This window comes from Camelus bactrianus, chromosome 13 (genome assembly GCF_048773025.1).
Source record: "Camelus bactrianus isolate YW-2024 breed Bactrian camel chromosome 13, ASM4877302v1, whole genome shotgun sequence".
Lineage (NCBI taxonomy): Eukaryota > Metazoa > Chordata > Mammalia > Artiodactyla > Camelidae > Camelus > Camelus bactrianus.
Genome location: NC_133551.1, coordinates 79105385 through 79124380, shown reverse-complemented (window position 1 = coordinate 79124380; position 18996 = coordinate 79105385). Strand labels below are relative to the sequence as shown.

General features: G+C 55.7%; 2 protein-coding genes and 1 pseudogene across 2 annotated transcripts; all 3 read right to left on the bottom strand.

Moving 5' to 3' along the window:
- Positions 1–1939: 1939 nt before the first annotated feature.
- FNDC10 (fibronectin type III domain containing 10) lies at positions 1940–4133 on the bottom strand. Its single transcript, XM_010957664.3, has one exon. The coding sequence runs from the start codon at positions 3984–3986 to the stop codon at positions 3309–3311; it is 678 nt and encodes a 225-aa protein (XP_010955966.2). The 5' UTR covers positions 3987–4133; the 3' UTR covers positions 1940–3308.
- A 67-nt stretch (positions 4134–4200) lies between these two features.
- On the bottom strand, positions 4201–17678 carry LOC141579546 (uncharacterized). The gene is made up of 5 exons (XM_074375978.1): positions 17451–17678; positions 14888–15846; positions 13919–14008; positions 5874–6005; positions 4201–4669 (listed from the first exon to the last, which is right to left on the bottom strand). Exons 1-5 carry the CDS (start codon positions 17676–17678, stop codon positions 4201–4203), a joined length of 1878 nt encoding a protein of 625 aa, XP_074232079.1.
- Positions 17406–18428, bottom strand: LOC123617515 (arginine/serine-rich protein PNISR pseudogene; annotated as a pseudogene).
- Positions 18429–18996: the final 568 nt, after the last annotated feature.

Genomic DNA, 18996 nt, shown 5'->3' with positions numbered 1-18996 from the left:
ATCACCCTTGTCCCTGCCTGCATTTCTGAGTGACCCCCCCACCCCCACCCAGCGTAGCAGCCCCAGGAGTGTGAGGTCCTCACAGGCTAGCACTGATGAACAAGGCTTCACCTAAGGGGCCTGATGTCTGGCAGACCAGGGGAGCGAGAGCTGCCCAGGAGAGGGCCGCGGGGAGGGGCCTGGGTGGGCAGGTCTGCACTCTGCCTCCTGGTGTCACTGCTCAGTGCAGAGCCAGCCACACAGGGCATTGGACACATGTTCTCAGAGGGACTGTGGATCCCTCCTGTTGGCTGAGTGAAGAGTGTTGGACCAGGTCTGGGGGGGCGAGGAGGGAGTGCGTTTTGCTCACAGAAGCCCCAGAAGTGGGATTTCAATGAGGACTACAGGACTTGGAGCAGGGTCAGGCCAGGGATGCAGCCCCGGGGGTCTTGGCCTGGCGTGGCTTGGACGGTCCACTTACTCTTCTTTGCGTCCTGGTCTCACTAGAGTCTCAAAACAAGCCTGCAAGTTAGGTCACCTCACAGATGGGAAACTGGCACGGAAAGGCTGGCCAGCTCTCAGAAGGCAGAGTCAGGACTGCAGAATCGGGGCAGGTCTTTCTGCTCCATGTCAGAAGGTCATAAGCTTAAGTAAGTTACTTTCAGGCACCAGTAAGAAAGGAGAAGTCCTGACCGAGGAATGAGGCATCTCAACCCCACCGTGTCCAGGGCACAGGGAAGCCGTGCACGTCCACCCACCAGTCACAAGTCAGAAGGAGCAAGAGTGGGGAGAGGTGGTGGGATGGGGAGGCGGTCTGGGTGCGCTGGGCAGGGGAGGAGCCTGGGTGTGTCCTGCGCCACTGGGAGGATGGTGGGGTGACCTGGGGAAGGAGCAGTTTGCAGGGATTATGAGTTCAGAAGCAGAAGTGGACAGCAGCTGCAGGCCACCCCGCAGGCCAAGGCTCACGCACTGGATTGTGTGGGCTGGACACTGGGCCTCCAAGAATCCCTTGAACAGAGCCCTAAAAACGCAACTCTGGAGCAGAGGGCTTCAGGTCAGTGCTGACCAGCCTGGTTCGGCTGATAGGACAGGCCCGTGGCTCTAGCTGGCATGAGCTCAAGCCCATGAACAGGGACCCAAATTAGGTGGAGTGTGGGGCGGAGGGCCCAGGGCAGTCCTCAAGGAACCACACAGTGGCTCCTGTTCTGAACCCAATGGCACCCAGGAGCTAAAGGACCCCCAGGGTGCCTCAGACTGGGGCTGCTTAGTTCCCGAGGTGTCAGAGGTGGCTTGGGCTGCAGGGAAGAGAAGGGTCCCCAGGGAACTGGGCTGCAGGAAAAGGAACCCCTCCCACTCCCGCCTGCGGTCTAGACACTTCACTCACCCCCACCCTGGCGGGGGGTGAGTCACTCCTCAGAGCCTGGCCCGCCCCCAGCTGTGCTTGCTCCTCAGGGTCACAGCCGGCTGGGTCTCAAGGACACCTTCAGTGGAGGAGGGCTCAGCCGTGTGGGCAGGGGTGACACAGCACGTGCCACACACCAAGGTTCCTTGGCCCCCCACTCCCAGTTCTAGCACTGCAATGGGAGGCCCAGGCCAGGGAGGGGGCCCTCCTGGAGCTGCTTAACTGCTGCTCCTCACAGCTCAAGTGGGTCATCCCCGAGCCTGGGCTATTTCTAACTGCAGCAGATGCCGCCCCCCACCCCCGCCCCACAGGAGAGCACCAGGGGATGCTTTCCCAAGCTGAGGGTAAACAGACCAGCAGTCAGGCACTCTGCTGGTCCCTCTGCCGTGAACTGGAAGGGCAGGAGGCCTGTGCACCCAGCCTGGGGCTGACCCCACATGACCAGCAAAGTGTCCCAGGCCAGCCACTGGGCTGATGCTGGAGGGGCTGGGAGTAAAGGGTTCAACTCCTCCCCGCAACCTTCTCTCCCAACTCCCAAAGAAGCACACAAGACAGTGGTTTTGGTCTAAGAATGGTGGACATTTAGACACTGGTGCCAGGCCACACCTGACCAGTGCCACGCCAGGGGCGGGCAGAGCAGACAGAGGTAGGGAGTGGGCGCTGCGGGGGCACTAGCCAGGGCTTGGGGTCGCTGGTGGCTACTAGGGGGAGGGGAGGGGTAGCCACAGTGACTCCAGACATGCCAGGTCCAGCATGGTCACAGTCAGGGGCTTGCGGAGAGCCAGGTGTGCCATGCTGCACCCCTCCCAGTGCCCGGCACCATCAGGTGGTTGGTGTAGGAAGCAGCCTTGGCCAGGACACTCAGGTCTCTCTGGAGAGGGGCAAGGCCAGCCTTCAGTCCATAGTGAGTGGGTGAGCAGGCAGGTGGGCAGCAGCATCTCTAGCCAGATCCCGGGCCCCTGGCCGCCAGCTCCAGGAGGGGATGGGGTGGTGATGTCCATCGTGCTATGGTTGAGACTTGGGGTCCAGACCACAGTGGAAGGTCCAGCTGGGCAAGGCTGGCATCTAATCTTCTGCCCTCTGGACGCAATACTGTTCTTTCAGACCCCACCTTCCTGGCCACCTGCCCCCATTCACCAGACACACAAAAGGGGAAGGAGCCCAGCCCTGATGAACTGCCCCAAATCAGAGGACACTCACCCTGGACACAACAGCTAGATTCTCAGTTGCCTGCTGAGCTAAGTGGTGGCTCCCAGCTTGTCAGATACCCACATGGGGAAACCACAGGACGCTTGGCTGCTGCTTACCCAAACCGGATGCTCCTGCAAGGCTGGAAGGGAGGGTCCCCAGGGGGCTCTGGCCAGAAGCCCGCACAAGCCTCCAGTATCAGGGCCATAGACCTCCTGTGGACAGCACTGGACGGGTGGGTGGCTCCCGCACTGGACCCAAGATACTAAGGCACAAAGCTACCTAAGCCCACTGGGGTGGGGCGGGAAGTGGACAGGCTCCAAGGGGCCCCCTCGAGTCGGCAAAGCACACAGTGACCAAGTCATGACGACAGCCTGGTTTTTCCAGCTCAGCACAGGCTGGAGATACAAGGTGACGTCCCGGGGGGTGCCAATGGCTCTTACTAGAAGAGGCCTTAGGCTCTGACGGCCCCCATAAAGGCTGCTGGAGAGGGGCCTGCCCAGGCCACAGGACTAAGTCTCGAGCTGGAGTCTGGGAAGCGGCTGCTCAGCTGGGAAGGTCGTGCGACGACTCCAGGGCCCTGGCCTGGGCCGGTCGGTGCCCCATCCGTCTCCAGCAGACCATGGGTGGAGATCCTAAGGCGGGAGCAGGAGCGAGGAGGGGAGGGCGGGCCGAGGGCCTGGGGCCTCCCGCGCACTAGTCGGGCAGGCGGAGCCCGGGTGGGCGGATGCCTCGAGCTTCAAGGCTGCCGGCGCAGGCCCGGGCGCCCAAAGGCCGGGTGCATGAGGTTCTCGGTGATGTAGGCCACCAGCAGACAGATGACCACGAGCATGACGCAGATGGAGCCGCCCACCGCCGTCATGGCCACCACGATCTCCCGCATGCCGGCCGGCTCGGCGGCGAACTCCACGCACTCCGCGGCCGCGGCGGGCTCCGGGACGACGGGGGGCTCGGCGCGCAGCGGCAGCGGCTGCAGGCACAGGCGGTAGCGCACGCCGTCGTGCACGTCGGGCAGCAGGTAGTCGCGGCAGGAAGCGCCGAGCAGCACGCGCTCGCAGGGGAAGCGCGTGTAGGCGCCGCGCCACGAGCAGTTGAGCGCGAAGGCGCGTACGCGGCGCGCCTCGGCCGGCGCCAGGCGCCACTGCAGCAGCACGCTGCGGTTGCGCAGGACGCTGGCGCGCAGCGAGCGGCCGGCCGAAGCGTGCGCCGCGCAGCCGGGCGCCTGGCAGCGGAAGCCGCGCGCGGGGCTGCGGAAGCACAGGCGCCCGCCACCCGCCTCGGGGCCCTCGGGCAGCACCTTGTAGGGGCACCAGGGCGCGTCGGCCGCCGGCTCCCAGCCCGGCGGCGTCGGGGCGGCTGCAGCGCAGGGCGGCGGCACGCAGGCGGCCAGCAGCAGCAGCAACGGCGGGGCGCGCATCCTGCGGCTGGGCCGGGCGGCGGCGGGGCGCGGGCTCGCGGGCGCACGGGCGGTGGGTCACGCGGGCCGCGCCGCCGCTCCCCGCGCTCGCCCGGCGCGCCGCGCCCTCAGCCGCCGCGGCCCGCTCCGACCCGCCCCCGCGCCCCGTGCGCGCTCGGACCCGGCGCGGCGGCGGAGGCGGGGCCGTCCCACGCCCCGCCCCCCTTAACCCTCGTCAGGCCGCGGCCCCGGGAGGGCGGATCTCAGAGGGGAGGGGGCCACCGCGCAGGCTGGGCTGGGGCGGGCTCGGCGCGGGGCTACCCGGCCTCTCGGTCTCTCGCCCGGTGAGCGCACTTCGGCGCCCCGCCCCTTCGCCTCCAGGCTTTCCTGTGGGCCGTGGCGGGCTGGGTTTCGAGTAGTGGCCCCGGGGGCCGCTCCACGACTCTTGGTCACTCCAGGCGGGGACGCCGTGCCTCCTGAAGGAGTAGGGAGCAGCGGCCTGGAGCGCGCACGCTGCTTCCCGCTGCCCCATCCCAGACTCGCGGTGGGCACCGGCAAAGAAAGGGTCCCATCTGCGCTGATCGAGAGCGGACGAGGACGGAAACTCCTTCGCCTCCAGGGCTTCGACTCCTTTGGAGATGGATTGCGCCAACTTGGGAAGGGCGCCAGAGAGAAGAGGCTTTCTTTGTTGAAAACTATTCACTCTGCTCACAAAAGGGGCAGCTGTACGGCGGACCACTCTCTGCTTTAATTAATCCTTCCCCTACTTCCTCGCAGATGTGGCCCTGGGGTAGCCCCACCAAATGCCCAGGAAGAGGGCTAGGGCTGGACAAAGGGAACAGCCCCTGCACAAGCCCACCTGGTGCAGTGGGTGGGCATCACCACCTGGGAGAAGGAGGAGCACACACCGTCCTGAACTCTTGTCTTCAGGACAGGAGCCCACACCCACTGTAGCCCCTGAATCCCCATCCTGCTAAACCGGCCAGCGCTCAGGACACTTCTCAGGGCCAGGCGACACCTAGCCACGCCTGCCTGACCTGACTGGGCATGCAGGAGGAGCACGTCACGGGCAGGGAGCAGACCTCTGGCTGAAGGGCCAGTCTTTGCCCTGGGTGGGGACATGAGGAGGGGTCCCGGCAACTGTCCTGTGGACCCTGGCCTCCTGGCAGCACCTTCCAGGTGCTGTCCTCACCTAGGGGGGAGAGAGGAGGGACCTGGTGGACTGCAATGCTTACTGAGTCCTTGGTCCCCGCACACCCACCCATGGAGCACCCCATCTCCACCCCCAGCCTCGCTGATTCCACTCCTCCCCAGTGATCCCAGTCAGCATCACATCTCAAGGCTTCCACCAGAGCCTGAGGCCCAGCACACCTGGCTTGGAACACCCTGCCCCCAACACCAGGCCTCTCCAGCTCCTTGGGACCCTAAGCAGAGTCTTCTCAGGCCTCTGCACCTAGTAGGGGAGGGCTGGGGATCAAGGTTTGGAGAAGGGCACTCCTGGCCCTACCCCTGACTTCTACCCTCTCCTCAGGCAGGGAGGGCCCTGAGCTCAGACTCTGTCTGAGGAGGGCTCTGGAGCTCCCTCATGTCAGTGGTCAGGGACCCCCATGTCCTCACCTGGAGCTCCCTGGGGCCACCGAGTTTCCAGTGGAAACCTGAGGCAGCTGCTCTGCCTGAGGGGTGGGGACACGGGCCCCAATAGCATGCTCTCCAGTGGTCCAGATCTCCACTACCAGATCCTATGGGCCAGAGGATGGCTGGGTGACGACCCAACCAGCCCACTCCTGAGAGGAGCCAGGCAGAAACAGGACTGCTCAGAGCTTTGCGTAGCTGGGGTGGGGGTGGGGGCAGGGTCCAGTGAGATCCAGCCTGAGGACTCCCTGAACGTCTGATGCTCACGTCCTGTACCTGTTCAGGGGCTTGGGGAAACCAGTGCTGAGCTTTTCCTGATCTGGCAGCTCTGGGCTGGGTGGGAGGGCCAGCCTGGGGGTTGTGGGCTCTGCTGTTCCCCGACCTGGGCATTTACTCTGTCCGGGGCATCTGTGGCAAAAAGCAGACAAGGGTGGGGGGAGGGCTGTGCCCTGCAGGTCCCTGTGCAGGTCCCTGTGCTGCAGCAGGGCTGGGAGGGCAGGTGTGAGAAAGCCCTGCTTCCCTGCTGAGGGTTCTGTGCTGAAGAAGCAGCGGAACTGTCCCCAGAGACCATGGACTGTCCCCGTCATCCTTCACTCCACATCAGCCCCCAGCCCACCTCTGCTGCCACCCCTGCTAATGGCCAACAGGGTTGCCCTCTCTAGTCTTATGAAAAGCTCAGTCCCAGGCTTAGCTCTCTGGGGGTGGTGGGGAGCTCTCTGGAACCCCCTCTGCCCCAGCCACAGCCTAAGAGGAAAGTGGGTGGATTCTGGGCCCCTTCCCCTGGCCCCACAGAGACAGCCTATCTCTGGTCCTTGATCCACCAGCCCTGAGAGCCCCCAGCAGAGCCCCACAACAGTTCCCTGCCCATAACTGTGAGGGCTAATTGGGTTTGCAGGGCATCTGGGGGTGCTGTCATTCCTGCCCCGTTAATGGCCATGCACCCAAAGGACTGGGGAGGGACAGTGCTCCTGGCACAGTGAGGCATGGAGACCTGATGTCAGGGGAAGGTGGCCTTTGAGGGGAGCAGGGCTCCATTGTCACCCAGTCTGGGCTCTGAGAACCAGGAGTTCATCTCTGTGGGGCTGCGTTTCTCAAAGTGCCATCTGCCTCCTCTCCACGTGCAGGACCCCAAAGGTGCCTCGGCCAGACTCTGACCAGATAGCCTGGGCCTCTGTGTGGTCGGGACAGGGAGGAGGTGGCCCTCAGGGCTCCCCAGTGCCCCATCCCCAGTGGATGACTCTGAGGGGAGATGACCCAGGGACCCCAGGCCCCAGGCCTGGTCGCTGTGATGCCCAAGAGAGGACACTGTCTGGTGGCTACCTGGATGTCTGGATGGTGTCCCAAGCCTACCCATCACAATGACAGGCATCCCTGGTGCTTGGTGACAGTGACACTGCTGAGGTTGTGCATTAAGAACCTTCACACAGCTCATGTCTCCTTTGCTTTTGCAGGTGAGGCAGCCGGTCACGGAGGAGACTGGTCTCCCCTCGAGCCAGGCAGAGGGGGCAGGTGCTCCAGCCCCGGCTGTTTTCCTGCTGAGACGTCCCTGCTTCCCTGCTCCCTGTGGACAGAGACATGCTGGGCGTTCGGAAGCATGTTTCCAGGGCAGCCCGGGCAGTGGGCTGGCATCTGTTTTCTCACCTGTAGAGCACGGAGGGGTGGGTGGGGCCTGGCTGCCCGGATCCTGCCGAAAGGAGATGATATTACTCTGCTCCAAAGTGTCTCCAGTTAGAAATTATCAAAGAAGTGAGAAATTGTTGAGAAGGCAGCACAGTTTGTCTTTTCAGGTGTCCGTTGTTGTGACTGTAGTTCTAAAACATTTATTTATATTGTTTTTAAAATTGAAGTATATAGTTGATTTACAATATTATATTAGATTCAAGTGTAACATAGAGATTCAGTATTTTTATACGTGATAATTTAAAGTTATTACCAGATAACGGCTGTATTCCCTGGCTGTGCAATATATCCTTGTTGCTTATCTATTGTACATGTCCCAGTTTGTCTCTTAATCTCATACCACTGTCTTACCAACCACCTTCCTTCTCCCCACTGGTAACCACGGGTTTGTTCTCATATATGTGAGTTTGACTCTATTTTGTTATATGTACTAGTTTATTTTTTAGATTCCATATGTAAGTAATAACATACAGTATTTGTCTTTGACTTATTTCACTAATCATAACACACTCTAGGTCCATCCACATTGTTGCAAATGGCAGAATTTCATTCTTTTCTATCACTAAGTAATATTCCATTGTGTTTTGTTCACTCTGTAACCCCAGCTCCTTCCTCTGCAAAGCTGCAGTCTGCAGGGCAAAATCCACTCACTTGTCATTTAGTTATTTTAAAATCTTGGGCCCCTCTGCGCTGGGAGAAATGGGAAACAATACAGAATCCTCGCCCCTATGCTGAGCCCAGTGGTGTTCTCAGCCTCACCACCCCCACCTGCAGCTGACCAGGGCCCACGGCCCCTTCTCACCTGGTCTCCCCACCCGCCGGCCCCTCCTCTCTGTGTGGCCGGCCCTGAGGCTCAGCCACCTCGATGGGCCCAGTTTTACTGCATTTGGAGTGGCTGTCTCCCTACTTACCTTTCCTGCAGCTCAGTCATACATTTATTTATCTACTTTTACTGAAGTATAATCTGTTTACAATGTTGTGTTAGTTTCCAGTATACAGCACATTCAGTTATATGTATATATTCCTTTTCATATTATGTTTCACTGTAAGCTATTACAAGGTATTGAATATAGTTCCGTGTGCTGTACAGTAGGACCTTGTTGTCTATTTTACAGATAGTAGTTAACTGTCTGCAAATCCTGAACTCCTAATGTATCCCTCCACCCCCTCGTTATACATTTTAAACCATGCTTTCTATATGTCATACAGATTTGGCATCTGTTCACGGAGGTCTTTCAAAGATGGAATCCACCTTGTTGCTCAGAATCGGACGCTTGTTTCCTAACCGGTGATTAATTTTTTGCAGGGGCAAACCTGGCTTACAAGTAAAAGTGTATTGGGTGAACTGGCTCTGTCCTCCCGTGAGCCCCAGGCACCGCCGGGGTCAGCAGCGCGGTTCCCTCCCACCCCCACCCCCGCCCTGGCATCTGCGCGCCCCGGGGGCCGAGGGTGCAGGCCACTTTTAGCACACTAATGCTCTCCCACCCGCCTGGGACGTGAACGCTGAGGCTGTGGCAGCACCTGTGGATGCACGACTGGCTTTGCTTTCGTCCTCTGGCGTCATCAGCAACGCTGCAGGGGTCGCCCTGCTGGGACCTTTGTGCACCTGCTGGAAGACGCGCCTGGAGGAGCCCCGCGTCCCTCGCCGCGAGCGTCTCCGAGCGCGACCGGCAGGGGGCGCACGTCTTCGGCGCGGCGGGCACCGCCACCTGCTGGCCGCGCGGCGAATAGCGGCCGCGTGGGGTCCGGGCCCTGCTCTCCCCGCACCGCCCCCCTCCCCACCCCGCGAAGGGTCGAAGGGTCGGGGTTCCTGCCTTCAGAGAGCGCGGACGTTCAGTTGTTTAAGCTCTTCTTTTCCTGTTCCTTTTGTGTCCTGGGCTCGGGTTCTGTCCTTCGTACCAACCTGTATTGCTCAGCCTTAGTCTGTTACGTAAGTTGCAAGTAGCTCTCCCACTTTTTGGCCTTTTGACTTTGCTTGTAATGATTTGCCCAGCAAGAATGGTTAACTTTTACGCGGAAAACGTAGCATCCTTTGTCACTTCCGGATCTGGGGTCTTGTTTACAAGAGCCTTGCCAGGCCTGAGGTTAAGAAGGGATTCTCCTTTGGTCCCGCACTACTTCCATGGTTTCTGTCGAGTCTGGATCAGCCTGGGACTGGTTCTGTAAGGCACAAACTCCAGGTTCAACCTCCTTTATTAAGTGCCCCCCCCCCCCCGCTACCCAGGGGTTTATGAGCCGCCCTTATGCACGTGAGGTCCACAGGATGTTCTGCTCTGTTCTGCTCTCCTGGCTCTACCCTGTCTAATTATTCAGGTCTCAATACGCTTTACCGTCTGGTAAGGCTGGTACCCCTTCAGTACTTCTGTTTCAGAAGTGTTGTGGATATTCTTCCTTTTTTATTTTTATTTTTATTTATTTATTCTTTTCCTTTTTCCTTTTTTAAAAACACTTTTATTGTGATATGATTCCTGTACAGTTAACTGCACATATTTCAGATGTACAATTTGATGAATTTTGATAGATGTATATACACCAATGAAACCACTACCACAATCAAGATAGCTGACATTTCCATCACTCCCCAAGAGATGCAAATTTCAGATTCCTAATTTATCCCTTCCCACCTCCTTTACTACCTGATAACCATCAGTTTGTGCTCTATGTCTGAGTCTGTTTCTGTCGTGTAAGTAAGTTCATTTGTGTCCTTTTTTTTTTAGATTCCACATATAAGCGATATCATATGGCATTTTTCTTTCTCTTTCTGGCTCACTTCACTTAGAATGACAGTCTCCAGGTCCAGCCATGTTGCTGCAAATAGCATTATTTTATTCTTTTTTATGGCTGAGTAGTATTCCATTGTATAACTATACCACAACTTATTTATCCAGTCATCTGTCAATGGACATTTGGGGCGCTTCCATGTCTTGGCTAATGTAAATAGTGCTGCTGTGAACATTGGGCTGCACATGTCTTTTCTTTTTTTGGTGGGGGAGGAAATTAGGTTTATTTATTAATTTTTTTAATAGAGGTACTGGGGATTGAACCCAGGACCTTGTGCATGCTAAGCACATGCTCTACCACTGAGCTATATACTCCCCCTACTGTGTGTTTTTTCCGAATTATTTTTTCCTCCGGATATATGCCCAGGAGGGGGATTGCTGGATCACATGGTAAGTCTATTTTTAGTCTTTTAAGGAATCTCCATACTGCCCTCCATAGTGGCTGCACCAGTTTACATTCCCACCAGCAGCGTAGGAGGGTTCCCTTTTCTCCACACCCTCTGCAGCATTTATTGTTTGTGGACTTTTGAATGATGGCCCTCCTGACTGGTGTGACGTGATACCTCACTGCAGTTTTGGTTTGCATTTCTCTGACAATTAGTGGTGTTGAGCATCTTTCCATGTGCCTGTTGGCCATCTGTATGTCTTCATTGGAGAGATGTCTGTTTAGGTTTTCTGCTCATTTTTTAATTGGGTTGCTTGGGTTTTTTTATATAAAACTGTATCAGCTGATATTCACTTATTTTTAATGGAGGTACTGGGAATGGAACCCAGGACCCCCTGCATGCTTAGCACACCCTCTGCCCCTGAGCTACCCCATCCCCCTTCTTGCTTTGTTCATATATGCATCTTATCTGTGCATTTATCTGATTGTATCCAATGTATTTATTTTTTTTAATCTGTTGAGGTATAATTTTTTAAGTAAAATGCATCCATTTTAGAGTACAGTTCGGTGAATTTTTGGCAGATGTGGACATCTGTGTAGTCACACTCAATCCAGACACAAACATTCCTGCTCCATTCTTCCTGGGCTTCTCTGCCCTGCTCTCAGTGATCCTGCCTGTTCTGGAAGGTCATGGAAATGGAGTCGTTCTGTCATTTCTCTCCTGCACCTGGCTTCTTCCACGCCGCTGCACGCCTCAGCAGTTCGCTTCTTTCCTGCCGTGTGGTGCTCATTACACAGCTTGCTTATCCATCGCCTGTTGGTGGACGTTTGGCAGGCCTGGCAATCATGGAGAAGCAGCTACAAACATCCATATAGGAGTCTTGCGTGGCTCTATGTTTTCAGTGATCTCCAGTGAATATGTGGGTGTGGTGGCACTTAGGGGACACAGGGCAGGTGTGTGACTGACACTAACAATCTGCCAGACCACTTTCCTCAGTGGCCGTACCGTTTTATATTTCTACCAGCAAGAGGTGGGACTTCCCGTTGCTCCACATCCTGGCCAACACTTGGCAATTTCAGTCTTTTCCTAGTGGATGTGGGTGTGTAGTGATAGCCGATTATGTGTGTGTAACTTTTTATTTTTAAATAATTTAGAATTTCAGAGAAGTTGAAAAATCAGTACAGCGAGTTCCCATAGTCCGTCTCACCCAGGTTCTCCTAATGTTCTCAACTAACACGGACGAAGTACTGAAAGGAAGCAGGACCTTGTCCGCCTCCAGCCCCATCCCCTGCCTCTTGTGTATAGAAAAGCTACCATCTCCCAGGCTCCCTGAGTCACAGAAGAGCAGGCTCCAGCAGTGGAGGAGGACAAGCCTGCGGGCACTGGGGGATGGCAAAGACCCTGAGCACCTGTCTCAACCATTGGCTAAGATTACCCCCCCATTCTCCTGTAAAACTTTCATGGCTGAGCAGAATCTTTGGAGATGGCTTCTGGGGGGATGCTGAGTCCACTGGACTGCAGGCATTCTAGTTAAAAGCAACTTTCCTTTTTGTTACCAAGACTGTCGCCCCCAGGATCATCCCCCCACCCCTCCCTCAGATAGAAACCAATTACTCTTTATCCTAGTCTCAGGAGGCAGCGGCAGAGAAGCAACAAGAACCGGTTAGAACCCAGCATGTCTGAGACGGCAGAGGACCTGGCTTCCAGTGGACCTGGAGCCTCATTACATGCTCGTTGTAAGATATTAGCTCCTAGTGACACCCCAACCAGCGCCATGGCAGCTGACGACTGCCATGACAACCACCGGAAAAGCCCATGGAAGGACTGAAAACAAGGACTGATTGGCTCTGTCACACCTGGAAGAGGGACATGATGGCAGAAGCCTCCCATAAAGTCCACGTAGCCGGACCTGGGCCGGAGCCGTCCCCATCGTCCAGCTTGGCTGACCGCTCCCCCCCTCCCCCGGAGCCCTCTTCCTTGCGCGAGCACTTCTGTCCTTCTCCCTGCTCGAGCACTTTCCTTCCTTTTCCTCTTTTGAGAAATAAAAGCAGCTTTTGCTCTGTCCCTCTGCCTCAGCTGTGAATCCATTCTAGCCCGTGACAAGGACCCACACGTTGGCGGGCCTTCTGATTTAGAGCCCTCACTCTTGGCTGACAGTACGATTCTCAAAAGCAGGCGGCGAACTTTGATACCACACCAGCAACCAAGAACCGACTCAGATGCTCCCGCCTTCCCACAGCGCCCTCTGCAGTCGTCTGCAGTCCATGAGGGGCCTTCAGCGCCTGCCTGCTGCGCGTGACCTTGCCGCCTGCGAAGGGCGCTGCTCAGTGTGGTGCTGGCGCTCCTCAGCCTGGACGTGCCTGCTGTTCTCTCCAGGCTGGAATGACGTCAAACATTTTTGGCAAAAGTTATGTGTCCACATGCATCCTAACAGGGCATCCACATGTCTCATGGCCGGTGACATTAACCTTGATCACTGGGATGCGGTGGGGTCTGCTGGACTTGTCCACTGTAAAGGCAACCAACAGCTAATGGAGAGACACTCAGAGACCATGGAAATGTCCTTTCTCATCATATACTCTCACCACGAATTTCAGCATCCACCCATGGTCCCTGCCAACAGTCAGCACTGTGCTGTTTGTCTAATGGTGTGTCCTATTTCTCTCATTCTTCCTGTATTAACAAGAGTTTTTCAGTTAACGGAGAGCTGTGCCTTCACCCCCGTTTATTTATTTATTCAATTATTCATTTCAGGGTAGAATCCTAGATACTTAATTTATTCTATGAGGTATAGTCTTACGTTATCATTTTTTACTTTGTTGCTCAAACTGTCTGTGCTTTGGCCTTTGGGAACTACTTAAATTGGCCCCCGTGTCCTCCCCGCGTCCCTCCACGGTTACCCTGTGGTTGAGGGGAGACACTGCGTGGGCAGGACCGCCACCTTGCTCGTGCGAAGCCTTTCATCCAGGAACACAGCCGCATGCTTTCCACTTACTCCGGGCTCTTTAGCTTCTTTCCGCAGCAGTTTGTCGTTTTTGCTGTGCAAGTCTTTCACCCTTTTGGTCAAATTTGTCTCTAGTTATTTTATTCTTTTGGGTGCTGTTGTAAACGGAATTGTTTTCTTAGTTTACTTCCCCGATTGTTCATCGCTACTGTGTAGAAATACAACCGCTGTGTATCAACCTTGTATCCCGCAGTTTTGTTTTGCTTATTAGCCATAGTGGTTGTGGGAGAAGTACTTAGGGTTTCCTGTGCATCAGGTCACATCACCTGTGAATGGGGGTAGTTTTACGTCTGCCCTTCCAATTTGACTGCTCTTTGTTTCTCTTTCTTTCTCTCTCCCTTCCTCCCTTCCTTTTTCTTCCTCCCTCTCTCTCCCTCTCTCTCCCTCCCTCCCTCTCTCCCTCTCTCTCTCTCTCCTTCAGCCAGAATTTCCAGGACAGTGCCGAGCAGAAGTAGTGACAAGGCAGTTTACCTGTTTGTATTCATGTATGCAGTTTTACTACAGGGAAGGAGGGAAGGATGTCCAGGAGGCCACAGGCTGTTCAGAAAAGCTGGCAAATTACTGGAAAAGGACACAGAAAAAGCAAAAACACACTATTGTGTCGTAGGACAGAGAGAAACATATGGTGATTTTTGATAAATACAGACATCTATGTAATTAACCCTATTGTATTTACGTCCTGTTATAAAAGCCTTACATTTATGTGTATTGAAAATACACACTATTATGGTCCACAACATTTTGATATAAAGAGTTAAAATAAGAGACAAGCTAAAGCACTGTATCACAGAAAAAGGAACGCCATGAAAACACTGTTGTGTGTTTGGCGCACGTGGTTAATTGGTCCTGTTAATTAACTGTTACTGCTAATGCCGTGCTGATTAGTCACTGATATTTTCTTTAAAAATAGTATTTATGTAACAGAAAACTAAATACCACAGAAGTATATATTGTTTCAAAAAAACTCCTGTTTTTCATATTTTTTATGTTGAAAGTAACAGGTGTTATATTACATATAACTTTACTATGTGAGGTGTTTGTTCCACGTGTTGTTTTATGACCGGGGTCTCCCCACCCAGGGCGCACGCCCCTGCCTGGGATGAGGGCTTCCGGGGCCCTGTGCTCTCAGCTGTGTCCCAGGGTGACCTCCCCCAGCCCCCCCAGGCTGGGACCCTACACCTAAAAATGTGTCTGCTTCCTCTCCTTCTCCAAGGCCTTGAGACCCAAGAGCAGACTTGGAAAGGTGGATCCCACAAGAGCCAAGAGAACAGAACCGCCCACAGAGGTCAAGTCCTTCCGCGAGTTTTCAGAAAAGGACCTTAGGGGTGGTGGACGACGGGCGGGGCAGAGGCGAAGGAGGGAGCTTGCTGGCCCAGCTGGAGGGGCCCCGGGGCCAGGCCCGAGCCCACACCAGGGACTGCTGTGCGGGACTGAGCTCACCTGCGCCACAGACGCCTAGCAAGCTCAGGTCCCGGAGACACACGTTTCCAGGAAGGGCGGGTGCGCTCAGGCCGGAACAGAGGTCTGGCTGGAAGGCTGACCTCACCCCTCCGTCGGGACCATGCGGCCGTGGTCGGGCTCTGGACCCGGCCGGCCCGGGCCTCGCGCTTGTGACTGGTGGAAGCGCGGGTTTCCCTGGGCTGGCTGGGCAGCACGTGCGGGGAGCGCGGGCGGCCCTGGGGACCGTGCCCGGCGCGTAGTGACCACGGCAAAGTGACGGGGACACTGGTGACTTCACGTGAGGGAACCGCCAGGGGAAAGGAGGTTGGAGGGCGGGCCGCGTCCGCGGGGCGGGACCCAGGGCGGGACCCAGCCCCCGACCCGGGCCTGCGTCCGGAGGGAGCGGGCAGCTGCGCGCCGGGGCAGAGGCTGAGCGGCCCCGGAGGCGCCAGGCAAGGGGCCCGGAGAGCAGGCAGGGCTGCCCCCGGCTTCTGGGCGCGGAGACGCCGTCCCCTCACCGTCCGTCCGTGCTGATTCTTGGGACCCCCGCCCCCGCCCCCCGGTCCCCGTGGCCCTCGCGGCCTGGCCGGGCGCGCTCGGCCGGGGGGACGTCGCTGGCCTCCCGCGGGCGCACGGGGGGCCCGGGGCTGGGCGGCCCTGCGGCTGCGGGATGGGAGCCCCGGCGAGGGAGCCGCCGCCGCCGCCAACGAGGGTCCGACGGGGTCGGAGGCCTGGAGACTCGGCACCCAGCCCCCCGCCACCTCTACTAAGGGGAGGGACCATCCCCTGTCCTTTCCAGCTACTTTTATCTGGAGGTTTTCCGACACTCGGTGGAGCTGGAGCTCCTCCGATATAGTGCCCCCCCGTGGACGTTTGAGCAGAGGACGAAGGCTCCCCAGATCCCAAGCAGACAGAGAAGGGGAACCTGGAGGAAAGAGAATCAGAGACCAGAAGGACGGCTTTTAGAAATCTGTAATTGAACTGAAATGGGGGGGGGGGGAAGCTTGCCTTGTGGAAGAACATTATCTCTGAGAAAAAAATCAGAAAAAAGCAGACACGAACTCTCCGAGGCACACTGTGAGACCTTCCGCCTGGGTCTTCCTCGCCACCCAGCAGTTCTCCGGACACTGACCCATGTGCTACAGTTTAACTCGATATTTTAAAAACCAAAGGAACTGAAGAGCTTTACTGACATGATAGTATATTCAAGAATAATTTTAAGATTAAGAACACTACAGCTGAAACAGAATGGCATGTTTATGGTCTCATGCACTTTTGAGGGGGGGAGTAATACAGAGAATTCCTATTAAGTACGTGGGAAAGTAGCATTTGGGGAAAGTACACCTACTTATAGATTTTTTTAAAGTTGTGGTTTCACCTGCACTGTCACAATGTGCCTCTGTCATGAGAAAGCCCTTAAAACCATGGGATTTTTGAACATCCCGGCCCCTTGCCACATTGTTCCTCCATGTTGGATGGCGGTTGACCTTCACGCACATGACTGCTTCCACTAAGATTTCCCGTGGGTCATCAGCCGTGCACCCATCTGGACTCCTAGTGCGCCTGGACCATTGGTCTATCTGTCTCGGGGAAGCCTGGAATTTCCTCCTTTTCCTCTTTCAAGGCTGTTCCTGTTAAACCTCCTCCCAGCTCTCCCCCTCCCTCCAGCCAGTTGGCTCTGTGTTAATTCTGAAAGAGTAGGAGACTAGCCAGATGGCTACTGAGTGGTTCAGGCCCGCGCTCTTAGCTGAACTGATCGTATGACTAACACACTCCCCTCCCTGTACCTACTTTTCTTAGAATAACTTATCCTTTTCCCCTGGAGGTCTTGAAAGAAGGTCATGGACTAAACCCCAAGAAAACGGGCAGGCCCTCCTCAATTCCCCCACAACCACAGCAAGTTCTTATCTGGATGAAAGGAATGTCGCTCCTGCTCACACCCTGATTGTCATCACCTCTTCTGTTCCACCCAGAACAGAGAAGGTTTCTATAAAACCTGAAGACCCCCAGCCCCAAGATGGGCTTGCAGTCTGTAAGGCACGAGCCTGCTTTGACTCCCTTTGCCAGGCAAAGCAACAAAGCTGTTCTTTTCTCTCTGCCCCAAACTCTGCCTGCGACTCTCAGCTCGGCTGTGGGCGCACAGGGGCAGGTTTTCAGCAGCACTGCTGTGCCCAGCTTTAGTTGCGGGGGTCTACCCCGCCTCTTCTTTTCAGGTGGGGAGGACAAGGAGCGTGCGGTCCCCAGAGTCAGAACCGCATGCAGAGTTGCAGCTTGCTTTGTTTGCTCTAAAACTGACGTGGTTTCATTTGGAGCTCTTTTCTTTAACCTCTTCTTTCTCTTGCTTCCCATAGTGACACGTGAGTTTGCTCTTTACGGATCCATTCACGCATCTCCTCTGGAACCTGCTCCGCTAGCGCCATCCGTTTGTCCTGTAACTGCAGCTCTTCTTTCTCTCTTCTCCAAAAAGCTGCCTGCTTTTGCTGATTCGATCCCGTAATTCCTCCTCATCGGTCCGATGACTCAGAGCCGCAGTCTCTCCCTTTGTCTCCTGGGCGGAAAGCACCCAGACCCCCCGGCTGCACGCACTCTTCTGCAGGGGCGTCACTGCTTCCCGGTGTGTGTCCTTGGCTGCGGGGCACACTTCATCATCATCATCACCCAGAAGCCTGTGAGTCTTTTGATGCCCTTTCTCTTCCCGAGTCACCTGGACCACTTCGTTCCTGTTGAGGAAGCGGAGGTAGGGCCGCTGGTGACTCTGCTGCCACTTGCAGCCTCTATGCTCTGTCACCATCTCCACCTTCTCCGAGATAAAGGAAGATGCTCCTCCTTCAGCATCTTCTGTGCCCTTTTTTGAACAATTGTGAATGTTGCTGTTCTGTTCTTTCTCTCTCCAACTTCTGCTTTGGACATTCCATGTTTTAAAAACCCTTATCGGATCCAAGATGGAAGAGTCCTGGGTTTTACTGCATCAACACGTGGAGACTCTGGCATCACGGGAGGTTGGATATGTGAGCACTGCGGATCTCCAGATGAGGATGGCCTTTCTGCTCCACCCTGGGAGGTGCTGGAGGTCCTGGATGTGCTGGTTGCCAATAAGGAGGATGCAGTACACCTTGGGGTAGGCCAAATGCAGTCCCACTGGCCCCACTGGCCCCACTGCAGAATTATCCAGTGATCTGTCAAAGCCGTGATTGTGCTGGTTAAACATATGCCTGTTGGCAGGGGCAGGGTGCCCCTTCCTGAGAGTTGCTGTCTTCGGTAGCAGGAACACCATCTGTTGGGCCTGTGTTTGGCGTGTCCAGAGCTGATGGGGAGCGGGGCTGATGCCTGCCCCATTCTGCTAAAGTCTGAATCCCTGTGAACATTCCTGTGGCCGCCTGGACCAGATGCCACTGTAGACATGCCTTGTCCACGTGGCATCTCTCCTAGTGGTTGTTCTGCTGTGCTTTCCCATCCTGAAGCTTCTCTCTCGTCATTCCGAGCTTGAGCTAGTGCGGCCCCATCCATCTGGGTCCTGCTGGTGCTGGAACGACCGCACCCAGGGTCACTGGCCTGACGGCACCCTCCTTGATCGCACATTCTGACTTTTACCATTGATTTGATTTCCTGTCTCAGAGCTGCACCTTCTGCATAAAATGTAGATTGACTCAGACTACATCTTGGAAACATAGCAGCAAGATTATTTACGTCCCACCCTGGTTCCAGAACGTCACTGTAACCACCTTCCCTTTAATACTTCTCTAACCCTTTCGATGCACCTGTTTCTTCATGTACAAAACAAGATCCAGCTGAACTCTGTTCTGACATGCTCTGCCTGGAATAGCGTCAGGTCTCACAGGTTAAGGGCTCAGCCCTACAAGAAGGCCCCCCCCCCTTTAGATGCCAACTGCAATCCCAGTTGTTACCTGTTTTCTGACCAATTGACTGTATGTTGGTTTGATGAAATGCCTCCTCAGGTTTGATGAATTTGCTAGAACAGCTCAGAGAACATAGGAAAGCAGTTTATTTAGTAGACCACCAGTTTGTTATAAAAGGATTTAACTCAGGGATGGCCAGATGGAAGAGGTGCAGAGGGCAGGTGTGTTCCATACAGCCTCTGGGAACCACTC

Bases quoted from the DNA above. Each gene is read 5' to 3' on its own strand.
- FNDC10 (XM_010957664.3), bottom strand. From the start codon at position 3,986: ATGCGCGCCCCGCCGTTGCTGCTGCTGCTGGCCGCCTGCGTGCCGCCG.
- LOC141579546 (XM_074375978.1), bottom strand. From the start codon at position 17,678: ATGGTGACAGAGCATAGAGGCTGCAAGTGGCAGCAGAGTCACCAGCGG. The intron at 6,006-13,918 runs GTAAACTGCCTT...TTTTTGCCACAG, and splicing joins GCATACATGAATACAAACAG to ATGCCCCGGACAGAGTAAAT. The intron at 4,670-5,873 runs GTACAGGACGTG...TTTTGTGAGCAG, and splicing joins TTCCCCAAGCCCCTGAACAG to AGTGAATAGTTTTCAACAAA.